Source organism: Lampetra fluviatilis, chromosome 46 (assembly GCF_964198595.1).
Source record: "Lampetra fluviatilis chromosome 46, kcLamFluv1.1, whole genome shotgun sequence".
Taxonomy (NCBI): domain Eukaryota; kingdom Metazoa; phylum Chordata; class Hyperoartia; order Petromyzontiformes; family Petromyzontidae; genus Lampetra; species Lampetra fluviatilis.
Genome location: NC_136320.1, coordinates 266053 through 284608, shown reverse-complemented (window position 1 = coordinate 284608; position 18556 = coordinate 266053). Strand labels below are relative to the sequence as shown.

The 18556-nt window shown below is 53.0% G+C and overlaps 2 protein-coding genes across 4 annotated transcripts; both read left to right on the top strand.

The window, feature by feature from the left end:
* The first annotated feature begins 275 nt into the window (after positions 1-275).
* Positions 276-11674, top strand: LOC144947626 (uncharacterized). Of its 2 annotated transcripts, none has more exons than XM_078876842.1 (6): positions 276-386; positions 3238-3728; positions 4995-5123; positions 5518-5628; positions 6464-6613; positions 7425-11674. In XM_078876842.1, the coding sequence occupies exons 2-6, from the start codon at positions 3266-3268 to the stop codon at positions 8081-8083; spliced, it is 1512 nt and encodes a 503-aa protein (XP_078732968.1). In that variant the 5' UTR covers positions 276-386; positions 3238-3265; the 3' UTR covers positions 8084-11674. The 2 variants fall into 2 exon arrangements, with proteins under 2 accessions (XP_078732968.1, XP_078732969.1); XM_078876843.1 differs by having other exon boundaries at positions 276-417.
* A 3308-nt stretch (positions 11675-14982) lies between these two features.
* On the top strand, positions 14983-18497 carry LOC144947588 (uncharacterized). 2 transcript variants are annotated; one of them, XM_078876800.1, is made up of 3 exons: positions 14983-15133; positions 15182-15353; positions 16591-18497. In XM_078876800.1, exons 1-3 carry the CDS (start codon positions 15005-15007, stop codon positions 17664-17666), a joined length of 1377 nt encoding a protein of 458 aa, XP_078732926.1. In that variant the 5' UTR covers positions 14983-15004; the 3' UTR covers positions 17667-18497. The 2 variants fall into 2 exon arrangements, with proteins under 2 accessions (XP_078732926.1, XP_078732925.1); XM_078876799.1 differs by having other exon boundaries at positions 14983-15353.
* The last annotated feature ends 59 nt before the right edge of the window (positions 18498-18556 follow it).

Genomic DNA, 18556 nt, shown 5'->3' with positions numbered 1-18556 from the left:
TAAAAAGTGTACAATTTTGGGATTTTTTTTTCACGAACAATAATTGTCTGGCACAACGAGTCTGTGTGGAAAATGTCAGCTCGATTGGATCACGGGAAGTGGGTTAAAAAACGACCAAAAGATTTGCACGGTCCTAAGCAAGCAAGCAAGCACGCAAACTTAATATAAAGGATTTAAAAAAGGGGAAAATCGAATTAAAAATCGCGTTTTCCCCTTTCACCCCCCACCCCGTTCCCATGGCCCTCCCCGGCTCCCGTAAGTGACAATCCCAGCCCCGCCCCTCAGGACAAAGGCGCGCGCGCGCCTCCTCCGCCCGCGTCTCCTCGAGCCGAGTTCGACACCGAGCCCCGCTCAGGGTCTCTCCTCCCCCCCCACAGCCTTCCCTGGTGAGGTCTTCCACTCCACAACTTCACCTCCGTAAGCGCGGTGCCTGGGGGACGAGGTGGCGGCGGCAACGGCTGCGGCGGCAGAGGCGGAGGCCTCGCGCGGCGGGCCGCAGAGGGCGGCGATGCGGCCTGCTCGCCTAGGCTCGAGTCAGGATGCGTCGCGGGGGGGCCGAGGGCCTCGGCGCTTTCGCTGTTCACGTTTTTAAAACGACGCCTTTGCCGCAGCTCCCCGTGCAGTATTACAATTCGCGTCGGTCTTCGCGGGTCGTTTGGCCCCGTGCGTCGAGCGCCCGCCCATTCGCTTTGCCGCGGTGTTGGGGTGCGAGAGCGCGCGGAGGGTTGAGGGGTCAAGTGGCGATGGAGGCCACGGGGCCGGTTTCGATTTGGTCGCTGGCCGCTGATCGTGAGCCGTGGGTCACGGCGAGAGAGGTGGGGGGGGGATGCCGTCTCGGCCATCGCGGATTTAGCCTTCACGCGCCTGGCGGTGCACGCGGACGACGGCGCCGTCGGTCGAGGAGAATGGGAGCCTTTCTGGGGGTGCGACGTCCTAAGGAGCTTCAGTGCTCTTCAGATTCCTCCAGTTCGTAAATGGACATTCTGATTATCGAATCGCGCACTCTGTATAGATGGGGATGCCTCCGTCGTTGGGGATACATTCGTCTTTGGGGATGCATTCGTCTAGCAGTGGAGTAGCCACGCCGATTAATAGGATGCACAGCGTGGCTCGTTCTGTTGGCAGTAAGCCCCCCCCCCGGGGTTTCGTTTTGCCGCCGTCGTTCCTCAAGTCTCGCGTGCTGCTGCTGCTGGGCTCGCTATGACCAGACGGGTCTGACGTCAACAGCGGACACGCCGAGACCTTTTGCCGTCTTCAAGATCCCTCCATTGAAGTCACCCCCTGTGACATGCCTCTCTGCTCCACAGCCCCCGCGCACACGCACTCTCCCACCACTCCCATGTCATCGCACTCGACACTCTACGCCCCCTCCACGCGCTCTCCTTTCCTCTCCCTTATAACACTACTCCGCCCCAAGCACTCGTCTCCTCTCCACACACTCGTACCCGCTCTCTATCCTCTCATCTCATTCAGCTTCCCTCCCCGCACTTATCTACTACCCACCCCCCCTCATCTCAACTCGTTCTAACTCTCCCCTCCACGCACCCCCTTCCGCTCAAACAACCAAGCCCGTCGAAGTTTCTAGTCAACCTTCACACAGTGGGAGGGAGGGTCGTTCGTTCTCCTGTTGCTCCAAAAAAGTATTGGACTTATTTCCTCCCAACAATCCGTACTGTCGACTGCCCCTGTTTAAACCCATCTACGCCCGATACCCCCCCCCCCATTACTGAGGATGCTTCCGGTTGACAAAACACACGCGCTCCACCGTTTCTGTAACAGCGTCTTGAGATGCAGTCACATCTCAAACGCCGTACAAATCCACGTGATGTATTGTAACGTCGCAAAAAAACGTTCTCGCTCCAGGATGTAAAAATACGTGAAAAGGAGGTAACCCACCCCTCGCTTCCATCCCCTTCCCTCCCTCCACGCAGCCTTTGTTGAACCCCGACTCTTATGCCGCAACTGACCAGTCACGCCTAGGCTGGGCCAGTCTCACGCATTGATCGTTTCTCGAGAGCTCCTACTTGAGCCACTCTCGGTCATACACGAGGCAGTCAGTCATTTGAAGACGTTAAGAGCAAAGAATAACACTGCAACTGCCTCCGCATTGTTTTATTATTTACGGCCGTTTGTCACTCCACTGCTGGATGAAGGGCTTCCCATACTGGTCCAGTGCAGGTTAGTGAAAAGGGTGGGTGGGGGGCTAATTTCAATATTGGCGAGAACCGAGCCGTCAGGTGAAGTGAACGAACCACTGTGACAGCACTCCCACCAGGTTCACCCTGTAATGTAAAATCATCAGCCATGATTTATCCACAGCTGAATTGAGGCCTTTCTAACCCGTTACCGTTCTTCATGGCCACACGACGAGACGTCCATCTAGCTGCTGATCTTTTATCTCGCATCATCATCATATTTGCAGGACATGCTCTTTGGGTGCCTTCTCTTCTCTGGCTGCCATTCCATCACTGGGCTCGTCCATTAGCCATTATCCATTCTTGCAACACGTCCAGCCCAAGCCCACTTATAATAGACGCAAACGCTTCTCAACAGCCACTCTGGTTGATTCGTGCATTCCTCGTTTTGTCTCGCAGTGTAAATGCCAAGCATGCGTGTGCTTATTGCAGCTTCTCCTACGTTTCGTTTATGTCGATGTATCTGGTCCGTTCTGCGTCGCTGGCAGTACACACGGTTACGGTACATTATTACTGATTAGCACGTGCCGCTGTTAGCTCCATCCTCAACATTCACAGCATGCAACAGCTCTTCCCTTTGGCAGGTGATGGAAATCGCTGCATTATTTCAGCTTTTCCATTTTGTCACTGTCCACTTTATAATTCATAGCTAACAGTTGACGATGATAATAATAACGTACAGCCCTTTTGTCGAGTCACTACTGAAGTGCTTCCAACGCAGTGTCAATCATTGGGGTTGTCTGAACAGAGTTGGCTGTGTGCAGTCTTACGGTGCGTGATTACTGATGAGCATGTGCCGCAATTAGCACGGACATCGGCAAATATCGCACCCCGCACTCCCTCCTCCCTTTGGCAGCTGGTGGAATAACCTCGTCGCCGCTGGCTTGCGTTCCACCACCTCTGTCCGATGTCCACATTTCTGATCCACACTTCACAGTTGGCAGCTTTGTGTTCCGTCACCGGTGTCGTCTGATCGCCGAAGAGCACGCGTCGCAACGGTTCGCAGCACGTCACGTTTCCACCCCCCCTCACCCTCCCGCAGGTGACTCGACTTAAACCCACCGCGCCCCATGGCTTCCAAAGTGGCAATGTCGAATCCGCACGAGGACTTCCCGGCGTGGCTCGCCTCGCAGGGCATGAAGCTCAAGTTCGCCGAGGCAATGGAGCGCGACCTGGGCATCACCGACTACGAGGAGCTTCTGGCGTGTGCAGAGGATGCGCAGGTGACGGCCGAGCTGTTCCGCTTTGCTCGCGAGAAGCTGCCGTTCGCGCACTACGCCGTGCTGCGCCGCATCGTGTCCGGCGTGGTGATGACGGCGCGTGGCGCCGGCAAGCGGCCGCGCCGCGGACGTATCGGCGGCCAGGGGCAGTTCTCGCCGCAGTCTGCGATCGCCGTGGTGCTCGAGGCCATCGTGGCGACGCTCAACAGCCTGAGCCAGGAGCTGCTTGAATCGGCCAAGAGGTTCACCTTCCTGGATCCGGCGAACCATGGAGGTCTCCTGAACGACGACGACGATGACGACGATGATGATGGTGCGTCTGTCTGTGTGTGTGTCTGAGAGAGCGGCAGTCTAGCGGTAAGCGGGTTGCGCTCAGCTACAAAAAGCAAGCGACTTGAATTCGATTCCCGCTCACGGCCAATGCCAGTGATGATTATCTAAACCAGTCCTGGTCCTCCCCTAGGTCGACTCTGCCTCAAATGAGTACCTGGTGCGATGTGCAAACATTGCCACTGGGGAGAAAAAGGCAGCTGGGCGTGGTACTGGCCACCCACCCCATCGTGTGTTGTGTAGGCCTGCATAGGTGCTCGTTAAAAGCACTTGCCCCAACAGTCTGTGTTAAGACTTTACGGGGATATTTGTCTTTTGTGTGAGAGCACGCAGACTTGCTGTGACATTTTTTTTTACTTCACTTTCATGACTGCAGGAATTCATATTCTTGGTTATTTCGGTAAAGTCACGCAGATAGAAAATAAAAATAATAAAATTTAATTAAATTTAAATTGCTGTGACCTCACTTCCTCATTACCTCTTTCTCCTCCTCCACCTTGTCTCAACTCTCCTTTCGCTGGCCATTCCTCAAACATATGTTTACCTGGCCTCACCTATGTTGCACATAGTGGGGTTGATGTGATCACCCTTGCAACCACCTGAGGTGCTAGACCTATCAGAATGTTGGTGGATGTTTGAATTGACCTGCGAGCACAAATCGTGACGATTCGTTAGACCGCGAGAGGGAGAATGGTGGCTGGCTACGTACTGTGCAAAATAAGTTATACATACATTGCTCGTTGTCACACCAGTTAAGGAGAAAACAAATGGATTTATCGTTTCACAAAATGAAAAATTACGATTTTTAAGTTTAACATGATTGATTACTTGTTTCTGCCTTGACTGACATGTAATCTGTTAATGGCATTGCCCAATGATTTGCTTCACTAACCCTCTTCTGTCGCCGCTCTTACCATCATTTTTCACCAACTCTACTTTGTCCACCACTTCCACCATCATGAGCGGTACCACCCCTGTCCTACTTTCGCCACTTCCTCTTACACATCCATCACCTCCCTAACTTCGTCCTCAATGCGACGCCTCCGCCATTCTTAGTCCTCTTCGTTATTTTCACCCCGAATGTCATTCACGTCTCCCACCTCCCTTTCACCTTCTCCACTCTGTGGCCTATCCTGAATTCAGGCTTACCCTTGGAGACATTTTACTGTACTTGTATGTCACCAGTAGCACAAGGATGGAGGGATGGGAACACAACAATGACAACGTGAATGCTACGTCTTCGCCCTAGGCCCGGTGGACGGTGACGAGGTGTACCTGCCTGACGACGAAGATGAGGGCACGGCGATGGCGGGTGCCGAGTGGGACGAGGAGAACGCGTGGACGGACGGGAGCCCCAACACAGATGCTGCCACCGCCGGTGAGGGTCTCCTGGGTCCGCACTGCCGCGCTGCGAAACTTTGCCGTTGATCCGCGTCGTACCGCCAACCGCGCTGACAAACCGTACTTATGATGGTAACCATCGAGGCAATTTCTTTACCAGGGCGCTGCGCTACTGGATCGCACCACTCGACATCTCTGCCACCAGAATTGTAGCGCTGAACTGTACCACCGAAGTTGCACCACCGAGCCTAAACGCCACCGATTAGCTACACATTCTACCACCGAGTCGTTGAATCGTCAAACGAGCACACAGCAAGCAGGCGAACCACATTACGATGGTGTGTTATTAATAATGTCTCGTGGCTTGGTGCCACAGTTCTTAACCGTGCATCCCCCCCCGCCTCACCCTCCCCCTTCCTCCGCACTCTCAGCACTGGGGGTGGAGTCTCGTGCCGTTGCCGCTCGCGCCCCCCGTGACCCCGCCGGACAGCAAGCGACGGGGATGTCGTGGCGACGCATCAAGACTGAGGCCGCGTGGAAAGGTAACATTGGCTCGTTGGCCCGCTCGCGTTGTTTAACCCTGTTACCTCTTCACATTGTTACCTACCCCACCTCACCTCGTCACCCTGTTGTTATCTTGTCGCACGAATGTTGCGACTCCCCGTGGCCGTCTAGGAGTTGTCATACCCTGGCTTGCCAGGGGAAGTCGGGTACAGCGAAAATCTGGGATAGTTGTTCCCCCTAGCACGCGTGGGTTTCCTCCGGGTGCTCCTGTTTCCTCCCATTTTTAAACGCCCATTAATCGCCCGTTAACATCTTAACATATGGAGGACTGCAGAGCTTGGCCAGTTGTTGGTGCCGAGTCTTAGCGGTGCTGCCTTCCTGCTTGCGTGTGGTTCCTCGCGCCTCTGTTGCGAATACTGTGTAGGTTCGAAGTTGACGTAATTTTTATTATCATCTAATTTTAGTGATACCGTGTAGGGTATAATGTGGTGTCACGTGGCTCTCGGCCAGAGGAGGATTTTGCCGCGTGGCTCGTAGGGTCGAGAAGTCTGATACCCCCCCCCCCCCGGGTTTGGTGATCACGTCACATCGATCATGTCTATGGGACTTATTTGGCAGTATCAAAATGATGAGAGAAAAAAAATCTAATTGGTTTTACCCTTTCAGACAATAAAACAGGTGTTAATGCCGACTTGATGTCTTGCAAAAGGTGTTTAAACATCTAAGCACCTTCCGTTTTATTGCCAGAAATGGTAAAGCCTCTCGGTACATCGATGCTATTTAGCCGAGCGAGTTTTCCCGTCTGTTTAACCTTGCCTCTCTTTTATCCTCAACTCGTCATCGCACCCCCTCCCCCGCACCTTGTCCCCGCAGAAGAGGCGGAGGCAGAGGCCGGGAGTCCCATGGTGGACGACGCCGCTGCCGTCGCCACCGCCACCGACGACGACCCTGATGCCGCCGACATGGCCGGCAGCAGTGGCTACCGCTTCCTGCCGAGGAGGGTCAAGAGCGAAGCCTTCCCAGGTGACGAGCTGGGTTTGGGGTGGAGGCTGTGCGGTGGAGGGTTTGAGATGCCAGCAATGGGGTTCGCTTCCCCTCCGACCGCCGTTGGATGACTTGAATGAAGAAAAATCGATTCTTCTTGGTTCTTTCGGTAAAGTCACGTTATTATATTATTTATTATTTTATTTTATTATGTTTTATCATTATTTTATTATTTCTATTCTACGTAACTTTACCGAAAGAACCAAGAAGATGAATCCCTGCAGTCACAAAAGCTTTAAATCGAAAAATAAAAGTCGCTTCTTTATTTATCTCGTTTTTTTTTTTACTACAATTTTTTATTTTACCAGGTAAGGCCCAGTGAGCTGTATAGCTCTTTTTCAGAAGCGACCTGGCCACAAATGATAGTCCAGTGAAGTGGCTTATCACGTCGAAATTTATAGTAGCCAAATACGACAACGCGCACGTTAATTGTCATTTGAATTGTCACGGCTCATTTGTACGGTCTCGCCCATTGCAGAATCTTAGCTGTGACTGCCACATCGGTGAACCAAGCAATTTTACCTCTATATGACGCGAAAAGAGAAAGTGGGTGTAGAGTCTGGTCTCGGTTACAAGTTAACGCCAAATGCAATGATTAATTCCAGCCCAGGGACAGGGAACCTTGTACCGAGATGCTTGTATTGACGGATGAATATCGTTTAGGTCTTTCCAAGTGGTAGGTCTCTTGTGGCTGCGGACCACGTGAAATTAAGTCGCAGGCTGCGTCAGGCCAACGGTTACGTTGAGTCTTCCTGAGACAATTCTGTGGATTTCCCCTCTCTCTGCACAGGCGAAGACGACGAGCAAGGCGTGTCGGACGACGGTTACCACTGGGGCGGGGGCGCCCAGCCCGGGCTCGCCATGCCACAGCAGAACGCAGACGGCCATGGCCCCCGCCGCGCCACCTCCTTCGCCGATAACGCCGCCTCGTCGCGCCGCCGCCGCCAGCAGTCGCGACCCGCTCACCGCGGCGGGAAAACAGACAAGAGCAAAACGCTGGAGGAACTCATCATGGCCGTGAAGGGCGGTGGCTCATCGCAGCAGCAGCAACAGCAGCATCATCAGCAGCAGCAGCACAGCCCGAGCCAGGCGGCGGGCGGTGGCGACGGCGACGAGGTGGTGGGCGTATGGTGGAAGCCGTCGGCCGACAAGCCGTACCACTGCCAGGACTGCGGCAAGACGTTTACGCAGAGCGCGCAGCTCAACATGCACCGGCGCATCCACACAGGCGAGCGTCCGTACAAGTGCGGCTTCTGCGGCAAGGCGTTCACGCAGTCGGCACACCTGGCGCAGCACCGGCGCACGCACACGGGCGAGCGGCCATACAAGTGCGGCGAGTGCGGCCGCGCCTTCATCACCTCGTCGCACCTGTCGCGACACCGCAAGGTGCACATCGCCGCCTTGGACCTCGCCGGGGTGCCGGCGCCGGCCAACGATGACGCGCTTTGAGCCGGCGGCGGGGGGCGCTTCTTGGAGTTTGCAGCGCGAGCAAATGGAGCGGTCCTCAGCGCGTGTTTGTTGTGGGCGGGCGGGCGAGTAAGAGGGGGGGAATGTGAGTTGTTCCGCTTGAGCTGGTGCTGCTGGGAGACGGGAGATGTTTTAACCGTGTGTCTTTTGTGGTCAGGAGTGTAATGATTCCTGGATTAAAACATTTGTTAACCGCTAGCAACCACGTGCGTTGCTTTACTGTTTGCACGCTCGTTTTATGCGACGCCTTTGGGAAAGGGCCCTTATCCAGGAGCAGATTGATTTTAGGGCTGTACCAGAGGACGGAGGGGTGGGGATGGAAAAACCCCCCCCTCCCACCCGACAATATAATTATTAAATGATTAATTTCCCACCATCCTGTGCACGGCACAGGATGTTGGAATATATATGTTCCTATATATGTAAATGTTGAACTTCTTTCGCACCCTACGTAGACAACCATGCTAATCGGAGTTGGGAGTGTGTTGGCGACCGCCTGTGGAAATTGGGCTCAATGTAAGTACAAAGCCTTGCGCGTTACTGCTAGGATAAGCCCGATGTCAACTGCTAGGATATTTAAAAACATGAGACAGAATGAGATTATACAAACGGCGAGAATCTCCGGCAGATCGAATCGCCACGGAATTGGCCCAGGGGACAATTCGTTTTTATCGTGACGTGGATTCGTTCCGTGCCTATGAAGCTCCACGCCTGTAGCCCCCCCCCCCGCCCGGGGTTGGTGGCGGTTGTGAGATTCCCAACCGGGGAGGTTGAGGTGGCCAGTCGCTGGCAGTGCGGGAAGCAGATTGCTGATGAGTCTTATCTGTTTGAGATGGGGGTTTTCCCTTTTGTGAGGGTTTTCTCCAGGTACTCCAGTTTCCTCTTGGGAGTGGGTGTGTGTCTCATCGGTATATAAGTAGGTAATGGGTTTGTTTAACTACTCGGTAAAGTGATACTTAATCACTTATGGGCTTTTGAACTGGGAATCATTTATCCGATGATTGATTGGCCGATGGATTCCGCTCTTTTTTGCGACTATTCAAACCACTTACCTACTACTGTACGTTGTTACCGTGGGCTGGAATGGTAAAAACAAATATCTTATCTTTTTATTTTCTGTATCGTTATAATAGAAGAATGTGTACCCTATGTGAAAATATTTGTAATTGTATATCTTTTAGTTGTACGAGGGATTTAATTCAGTAAAATTTTTTTACGAATCGTGGGGTGTGGTTGGGGGGGGTCTGAGAACCATGGCGCCCAGGGTCTTGCCAGATCGCGAAATCATAATGCCTATGTCAAAGTCCGTTTTTGAACTTTCACACCGATCCAAAAATGTATTCGCTCCACTTAAAAGTCTTGCTGAGGAATAAGGAAAGTTAAAACAAGCTTCCCGAAGCAAATTAAATACTTTTGTATATTTTGTTATGACCATCACGTTGGCTGGATTTGGTGTGTCCAGTTGCACTGGTGTAATGAAAGCTTAATCTGTCGTAACTTAAGCACGTTGGGACACTCCACAAATCGGGAGTGTCCTCAACACAACCGTACGTGGATTTATATCGCTGCCCCCGTGTGAACGGGGAGGGGCTTGCGGGGGACCGCTAAAATTTGAGAGGAAATATAAATGAAAGTCGCACCCTCCCCGAAAGCTCGAGACTTAAGTGGTCAAAGTCGTGCTGTGATCTGCCGTTAGCTGCGTTTAGTACTGTACTGTAACAAAGTCCCTAACTGCACCACTGCTCCACCACCATCATCACCTCCAGGCCAATTTTATCTGTATAAGAATAACAGGGTATGCCATGGCATACCTCTGAATTATGCCTGTATTTCAGTGGTGTGCTGTATTATTGTAAAATAAGTTTTTATTTGATTAACTGACCACATTGCATATCCCAATTCTACAGTATGAATGGTTCACAGTTGTGTGGTGTCTTTACAGTGATGAACCAAATACACTGCACCTGTTCTTAGCATTGCCGTATGCTGCCTCCATCTGCAAGTCCATTGCCTTTTGGCTGTGCTCGCCTCCAAAAAAGGGCCTTGGCACAAAACACCCACTCTGCCGGGGGTGTGTGAGAATATTTTCTTGGGCACTGCAAATGATGATGGTGCGACCCCCGATTAACGTGCTTGTTGAAGCCTTTAAGAAACGGTGGCCGGGGATTGGGACTGGACGGTGAAACGGAAGAAAATAGAGTTGAAGATTGGACAGTGGGTGCAGGAGGTTTGGGCTGAGCATTTGTCGTCGGGCAGAGAACGAAAGAAAAGGTGTGAATTAAGATGCTTGAAATTACACCGACGGAGGAGCCACGTGGATTCGAAGACATTCGCGGGTTGAGAAACATGTTGACCTACGAAGAGTAAATTTCGATTTAAAGCTTTCGTGACTGCAGGGATTCATCTTCTTGGTTCTTTCGGTAAAGTCACGTAGAAGGGAAATAATAAAATAATAAAAATAAAACATAAAATAATTCTCACGATGTTTCGGCCACAACGCAAGCAGCCGTCCTCAGGTGAAGAACAGGGCTGTTGGAAAGACAGCGTCTGAATTCATATGCTGTCTTTCCGACAGACCTGTTCTTCACCTGAGGACGGCTGCTTGCGTTGTGGCCGAAACGTCGCGAGAATTATTTAATTGTTTAATGTATATTATTTTATTATTTCCCTTTTACGTGACTTTACCGAAAGAACCAAGAAGACTACGAAGAGTAAGTTGAATTGGGCCATGATGCATCGCTGGAGAGGTGGTGGACCACTGGTCCAGAACTATAGATTGTGCTGCATTGCCCTCTGCCGCCCTCACAACGTTGCCACGCAGCAAGCGCACTCCTGGAGTTCATTGTGCGGTGGGTTGCCCTTCCAAGCGCCATGCAGGCTGCTTCTGCGACCCTTCACTTGAGAGGTCCCCGTGGAGATGGGACGCGTTCTTGGTGATATGGTCATGTGCTGTGACACTGACGACTACGGACAATTGTGAAATTCAGAAGAGCAGAACTTGGTTTAAAAATAGGACATTGGGCTTGTAGCTTGAAATGGGAAAGAACGGTTGAGATCTTGAGATGCGTCTTTACAGGCAGTTTCGGGGATGTCACACACCGGGGCTTCCTGCATTGTCGGTGAAGGTAAACACGAGAAGTGTGATCAACGCTGGAATGGACTTGTCGGAGCGTTTTTGTTACTGAAACAGCCACAGCAGCGTCAATGCGGCCCGATTTAACTGTCCCGTTAAAAAAAAAAATCGTTTCCAGATAATAGGTCTAAATATTATGTGATTTGTTACGGTTAACGACTGCCAAAGGTTCATTGCTTCGGCTCACCGGTGAAGTTTGTGGTAACACAATGTAATCGGTAGTTAAGTCTTATGTGCATGCTGCTGCGTGGGGGAGCTTTTCAAACGCAACGTTAACATTGACGTCTAACTACCAAACTGTGTATTTAATAAAGTAGATAAAACGATTCATTTGCTTAATTCACAATAAAGGCAGAGGTTTTGTATTTAATCCTGTAAGTCATGGACATACGGTTCTACGGTGATCTGTATTTTGAAGGCTTTGTTGATAATAAATGATTGAAAACATTTGCGATGTGAGGTTCGCGGTGTGAATATTTTAACCGAAAGACCCAAAGAATACACATTAATGAGGCCATTGTTTTAATTTATATTTCTCTAGGTCTTATCTTTTCACAGTGGCTCGTCTTTAAAACACATTCCTGCGGAGGGAGCTGGTAGGAACGTTGCTCGGTCAATGGCCAGGGTCAACTGCGGCGTGGTGTATTCCGCAAATATGGCCGGCTGTGAGGGCGGGCACAAGCCGGCGTGAGTAGGTTAAACGTCGAGTTTTATAAGGGCACCACGTGACCAGCCCCACCCCACCCAGCCCCACCCAGCCCCTCCCCACCCTCCCCACCACCCAGCCCCACCCCTCCCATTTTTGTATGCACGATGGACGGACACAATAATTCCCCTGTGGGCTGGTGGAACCAGGTGGTTCCTACCAGTTTTAGAGCTTAACGTTTTGCAAGAAACCGTTGTAGATTTTGCAGTCAAGTCGGAGGTGTGGAGCCAAGCTCCGGACTGCTCGACAGCCTGTCAGTTTCCAGACCTTGGTGTCAGATTCATGTATGTATGCAACATTACATCTCGTGCAATTTAATTGCGGTTACATTAATCGTCGACCGTTGTCTGCTGTGGGATGAAGGCCGCTTCACACTGCTGTGGTCTCGCATTGCCACCGTGCGTCATCTCGTGCCTGCGCATGAGCTCATCCCATTGTTGCGTCTGCTTGTCAAGTCGTCCTCGTCGGGCGTTGTTTCACGACTTTGGCTGCCATTCCATCGCATGGCTCGACCATTGGCCGTTATCCCTCCCAGCAATTCAGCCCGCTCAAAGCTCACGACTTGTTTTTTAAGGCAACGTGATTATTATACTGGTAGGAACCTCCTGGTTCCACCAGCCCACAGGGGATTATTGTGTCTGTCCGTCCGTCATCCGAAAATGAGAGGGGTGGGGAGGGTGGGGCTGGGTGGGGAGGGTGGGGCTGGGTGGGGAGGGGCTGGTCACCCCGTGGTGCCCTTATGAAACTCGACGTTTAACCTACTCACGCCGGCTTGTGCCCGCCCTCACGGTCGGGCATATTTGCGGAATACACCACGCCGCCGTTGACCCTGGCCATTGACCGAGCAACCCAACGTTCCTACCAGCTCCCTCCGCAGGACAATGTGTTTAATGTGATTGTTCTCTATCCACACGTGGTTCACTTTCGGAGCATTCATCTCGCCACGCATCTTCGCAAACGTATCGGCTGCTGTTCCCTTGTCATTGTTTACGATTTGTACACGTGCATCATGCGATGACGTGATGACAAACGAGAAAGTCTGCCGCTGCTGTAAACACATCGGTCATCAAAGAACACCGCCTGGACTTGCTGGCCCACGTTACCGCCGGGCATCGGAGAGAAGAGATCGGCAACAAAGACAAAGATCCCCCGTATAGCCATAACAGACTTGTGGCAAGTGCTGTTAGTGAGTAGCACATGAAGGCCGGCCTGGTACACTTGGGGGTGGGTAGGTGGCTAGCACCATGCCCGACCGCCTTTGTCTCCGCAGTGGCAATTGTTTTTGTTACACCGCACCAGGTACTTATTTGAGTCCGAGCCGACCTAAGGAAGGCCCAGAACCGGTTCGGATAATCGTCATTGGTGTTGGTCGTGAGCGAGAGGCGAACTCGGATCGCGTGCTGATCGCTCTGCCACCGCCACCCCACAAAAGGGGCTGGGGCATGATTGTGTGCACGTCCATCGCGCTTGTAAATGCACTGCTGGACGAAGGGCCTTCACGTCATATCACGTTTGGTCCCAGAAATTGGAACGATGATGATTGCTGGTGAGCTGGGACCAAACGGCGCGAGAAGGGCAGGGCGCCTCGGAGTGGACCGTGGGAAGAAATCCAAGTGACGACGACTCCAGACTTGGCAAGTGGAGACGTGGCCGTCCGTCGGGGGTGCGGGAGCTCGGGGCACAAACGACTGAATCGTGTCTGCAGGAATTCATATTCTTGGTTGTTTCGGTAAAGTCACGTAGATAGAAAACTAAAAATAATAAAATTATAATTTGAATATAACATTTTAAAATTGCAATATTTTCAAATTATTTTTATTTTCATTTAATTTCACTTTTATTTTTTGCTTTTATCATTTTTATTTATTTTCTTTTTTGCTTTCTATCTACGTGACTTTAAAGAAAGAACCAAGAATACAACGACTACTGTTTATATAACAACATTTTTATTTGACCAGGTAAGATCCACTGAGCTCCAAAAGCTCTTTCAGAAGCTACCTGGCCACAGGTCGTAAGCTGTTCTCCAGCCGAGGAACTTGAACCGATCACCTGCCACTGTGAAGGTTCGAACCCGGGACCCTGTGGGGGAGGGAGGGGACCCTGTAGGGGGGGGGAGGGGGGGAGCGGGGGAGGGGACCCTGTGGGGGGGGAGGACCCTGTGGGGGGGGGGGGAAGGGGACCCTGTGGGGGAGGGGACCCTGTGGGGGGGAGGGGACCCTGTGGGGGGGGCCTGTGGGGGGGGGGGGGGACCCTGTGGGGGGGGAGGGGACCCTGTAGGGGGGGGGGCCTGTGGGGGGGGGGGACCCTGTGGGGGGGGAGGGGACCCTGTGGGGGGGGGGGACTCTGCGGCGTGCGTCTGCGTCTTCTTCTTCAACTCGTTCACCACCGCCACGTGTGGGAGAGCTGGCGGATACTTTACGTGGCTTTCCCTTCACCTCGTTAGGCTCAGAGGAGGAGCCGAGGAGGTGGAGGGGTTCTTAACGCGCTCTTCAAGTTCCCCGTCTCGCCAAGAGCGGCGGGACTTCAGCAAGCCCCCTGTTACATTTGTGGCCTAAACCCCACGGGACCCCCGGCTCTTGCCTAGAACCCGCGCCGGGCGAGGCTCGCCGAGGCCGGGGGCAACGGGAGAGGCGTCGCGGGGGGTCCCGAGAGGTGAGGGAGGCGGGTGAGGAGGTGAGGGTGGAGGGTGAGCGAGGTGGGTGAGGAGGTGAGGGTGGAGGGTGAGGAGGTGAGGGAGGCGGGTGAGGAGGTGAGGTGAGGGTGGAGGGTGAGGAGGTGAGGGTGGAGGAGGTGAGGGAGGCGAGTGAGGAGGTGAGGGTGAGGAGGTAAGGGAGGCGGGTGAGGAGGTGAGGTGAGGGTGGAGGGTGAGGGTGGAGGAGGAGGTGAGGGAGGCGGGTGAGGAGGTGAGGGTGGAGGGTGAGGAGGTAAGGGAGGAGGGTGAGGAGGTGAGGGAGGCGGGTGAGGAGGTGAGGGTGGAGGGTGAGGAGGTGAGCGAGGTGGGTGAGGAGGTGAGGAGGTGAGGGTGGAGGGTGAGGAGGTGAGGGAGGCGGGTGAGGAGGGGGTGATGAAGGTGAGGGTGTTAGGCGACGAGGTGAGGGCGATGAGTGAGGAGGTTATGAGGGTGACGAACACAGGCGAGGTGACGATGCAGGTCCGCGTGAAAGGCGAGGAGGCGAGGATGGTGAGTGATGAGGTGAGCGATGAGGTGGGTGAGGTGGGTGAGGGTGAAGAGCTTGGCGAGGAGGTCCGCACCGTGAAGGAGGAGGTGTTCGCGTGGGATGATGATGGTGGTGGTGATGATGATGGTGGTGCTGCTGCTGCTGTGGAGGGCGAGAGAGGACGCGTCCAGGTTCAGCACCTCGCACCGGTCGTCGTGAAGAACGAAGTCGTGAAGGAAGAAGACGAAGTGGAAGGTTCGTTGTCTGACTGGCTGCGTGCGACTGGTGTGCCCGAGTGCGTCCGCGTGTACGAGTGGTCGTGGTGTCTGCTGTGTGTTGTATAATAATGTGCATGCCGTGTGTGCTTTGTGTTGTGTGTGTTGTTTCTAAATATTGTGGTAGGGTGGTCCAGCTGTGTTCTGACCGACCAATTAATTGACCTCTAAAAAAATGCCCCCTTTGCACATTCATTTGTGTTTGAAATATGTTTTTATTAAGTTTTATGGAATTAAATGGGGGGGGGGGGGAGGGTCACAAGACATCTGGACCATCATGTACATGAATGGCTGTCTTTATGCTGTGTAGGTGCTCGCTTACAGCACTTGATCCTATCGTCTTAAGTCTTTAAAACACACACACATACTCCCCTTATCAGGGCCTATCGCCGCTACATTGCTACATTACGTGTACGCACAAGTTTTTAGCTTATGGGCGCATTGGAAAGCGGCCTAACAATGACAAACTCTCCTTCTTCTGGTGTGAATGTTTACTCCACGCGACTTTAAGAGCACGAGTCAATTTGCGTCTCAACCACAATGCTAGAAACACCCAAAGCAGTGGAGGTGCTTGGCAGTGGTCGAGTTTCAAAGGAGGTGCCCGGCGTGGTGAACCGGCACAGATTAAAGCCCTGGGATTGACTCCAGGTCTCGGTCACCCATAATTAAATCCGTTTTCTCAAGTTAAGTGAAATTGTTGGGTGTCAGCCCGGCCACCAAAATAATGCACAGAAAAATCATCGATATGTTGAATTATAATTCAGAAAAAAATATACTGTATATCCGTTTTGAATACCGTGGCGTTAATCTCACAGCAAGAGCTTCTGGGAAAGCACGCCCCCTATCAAGTAAAGCAGTGGCCTTCATTGCAAGGCCACGTGCGGCTCTGATGTGCTGCTGTCACAAACCCCCAATGGTTTCAAATGTGTGACGGCCCTTACACTGATGAGGTCTTATCGGCGAAGGTGCCCCCGTGAGTGAGGAACACTCGTCTCAAGGAAAGAGATCACTTTTTTCAGAAGTCCTGTGGAACTGTTTTCTCCCATGGGGCGTTCTGCAACAACTCTGGGTGCAAGGCTTAACGAAGATTTCCAAATCCTTCATCACATGATATTATACTCTACGAGCACAATTAAAATAATTAGGGGAGGGGGCTGGGAGGGAAAAATCTAAATAAATGTTCACGTCTGTATTTTATCGTCATGTATTATCAATAGATGTGGCCGACTCAAGCTCCGAGCCCGGCACGGCACGTTCATCCCCGCGTTGGAAAAGGGAAGGATCGTCCGACCTCTTGAAGGTCTACCAAAGCCCAAACGGTCACAACAAAATCCTGGAGATCAGGATTCATCTCACGAGGTTACCCAGGTCTGTGAGTGAACTCCTCCAGTGCCGTGCGTCTTCCACCTCGCTCGGCACGCATCCACCGCAGTGCCGGTCGGTGTCCATCAAACGAGGGCACAAGTTGGGAGCGGAGGAGAAGCGGCGCCGGTTGAGAGAGAAGCAGTCGAGGCCGCTGCAACCGGCGGCCGAGCATCGCGAAGGCAACAAGAAGAAGTGGGGAAGCTTCGTCTGTGCCACGTGCGGAAAGACGTACCGGTACGCGGGCGGCTTGCGGAGGCACCAGCTGTCCCACGCCCCCGCGGGCGAGCGCAGCTTCGAGTGCGGCAAGTGCGGCAAAGCGTTCGGCAGCCAGTGGGCGGCAGTGCGGCACGAGCGTAACCACGCGGCCGAGAGGGTCTTCCGTTGCCCCGCGTGCCCCCGCACGTTCACGCAGCCCGACAGCCTGGCGCGGCACGGCGCGGTGCACACGGGCACGCGGGCCTACGCCTGCCACCTGTGCCCCAAGGCGTACACGCAGTCGGCGACGCTGCACAAGCACCTGCGCTGGCACTCGGGTGCGAGGCCCTTCGTCTGCGGCCGCTGCGGCAGGACGTTCGCGCGGAGCGACGTGCTCGCCAAGCACGCTCGCACCCACACGGGCGAGCGGCCCTACCTGTGCCACGAGTGCGGGCTGCCGTTCGCGCGGGCCTTCACGCTGGACGAGCACGTGAAGCGCATGCACCCGCAGCCGCGGCCGGAGTTCGAGCAGAGGACGCGCGGGCAGGACGGCGCCAAGAGGTTACGTGGGAAGGCACGCCAGCAGCGAGACGGGGTAGACGCACGTAAGAGGGAAACACGAGTACGGGGGGAGACCGCGGGGAACGAGAGGGGAGACGGAGGCATGGGACTGGAAGACCACAGGGAAGGAGAGTGTGGAGACGCCGGGAGGTGTGGAAATGGGAGACCGTGAGGGAGAAAACGTGGAGAGGAGAGAAACAGAATGGGGGAGACACAGGGAGGGGAGGCAGAGATGGGACACTTGGAGACACATGGGGAGAGACACGGGCAGGAGAAATAGGAACAGATGGATTAGAGAACACTCAGGTCAAAGACAATGATTTAATGTTAGTGGGCTTGGACAGAACACAGCTACAAGAGGTGATGATGGCTAATGGTTGAGACCACCCAAGATATTCCAGAGAGGACGTTGGTTGCGGAGATGGAGCAAGGCAGATGGCTCCTGTACATGGAGCGACATGCTCACCAAGCTGATGAATTGACATTTTGTATGGGAGGGGGGGGGAGGTCATCTAACAGTGGATAGGTCATGTCTAATTTACTGTTCTTCCTGGAATTACTTTATCTTCCTATGGTTGAGGTACGCATGTTACTGCGACCCCCTGCTCTGTAATATTGCATTTGGCTGAAAATGTTAATGGTAACTTCGTGTTAATGCAGTCCCTTACCATTGATATTTTAAGCCAGTCCAATACTTGAGTTGATAAATAAAGAGCATCTTTTTTTTTCCGCTTAAATGACTCGTGCATTTCAAGACAACTTACTCCCGACTTTTACTCCACCAGGAAAAATGTAACGTTTTCCCTATGCAAATAATATTACTGCTGTTGATAAGTGGGCCTACTGGTTCCCACACTGTTTGTGCACTCCAGAGGCTGCAGGTTCCATCTCGCAGCCCCGCTATATTTGAAACAATGGTGCAAGTTTTTAAACCGTCACCTGTCTCGCCAGCCGGTACAACCAACGACCAGGCGGTCGTATGCAATGGGGGTAAACGTGTGGATACTCCCACCTTCCAGGAAGTTTGGCCTACATGGACGAGTAGGCCAAAGGCTCTCTAGA

What these genes read in the sequence shown, in the direction of transcription:
- LOC144947626 (XM_078876842.1), top strand. Translation starts at nt 3,266, where the DNA reads ATGGCTTCCAAAGTGGCAATGTCGAATCCGCACGAGGACTTCCCGGCG. An exon ending in CGATGACGACGATGATGATG is followed by an intron (nt 3,729 to 4,994) that starts GTGCGTCTGTCT and finishes TCTTCGCCCTAG; the next exon opens with GCCCGGTGGACGGTGACGAG. An exon ending in CACAGATGCTGCCACCGCCG is followed by an intron (nt 5,124 to 5,517) that starts GTGAGGGTCTCC and finishes CCGCACTCTCAG; the next exon opens with CACTGGGGGTGGAGTCTCGT.
- LOC144947588 (XM_078876799.1), top strand. Translation starts at nt 15,005, where the DNA reads ATGAAGGTGAGGGTGTTAGGCGACGAGGTGAGGGCGATGAGTGAGGAG. An exon ending in GGAAGAAGACGAAGTGGAAG is followed by an intron (nt 15,354 to 16,590) that starts GTTCGTTGTCTG and finishes TATTATCAATAG; the next exon opens with ATGTGGCCGACTCAAGCTCC.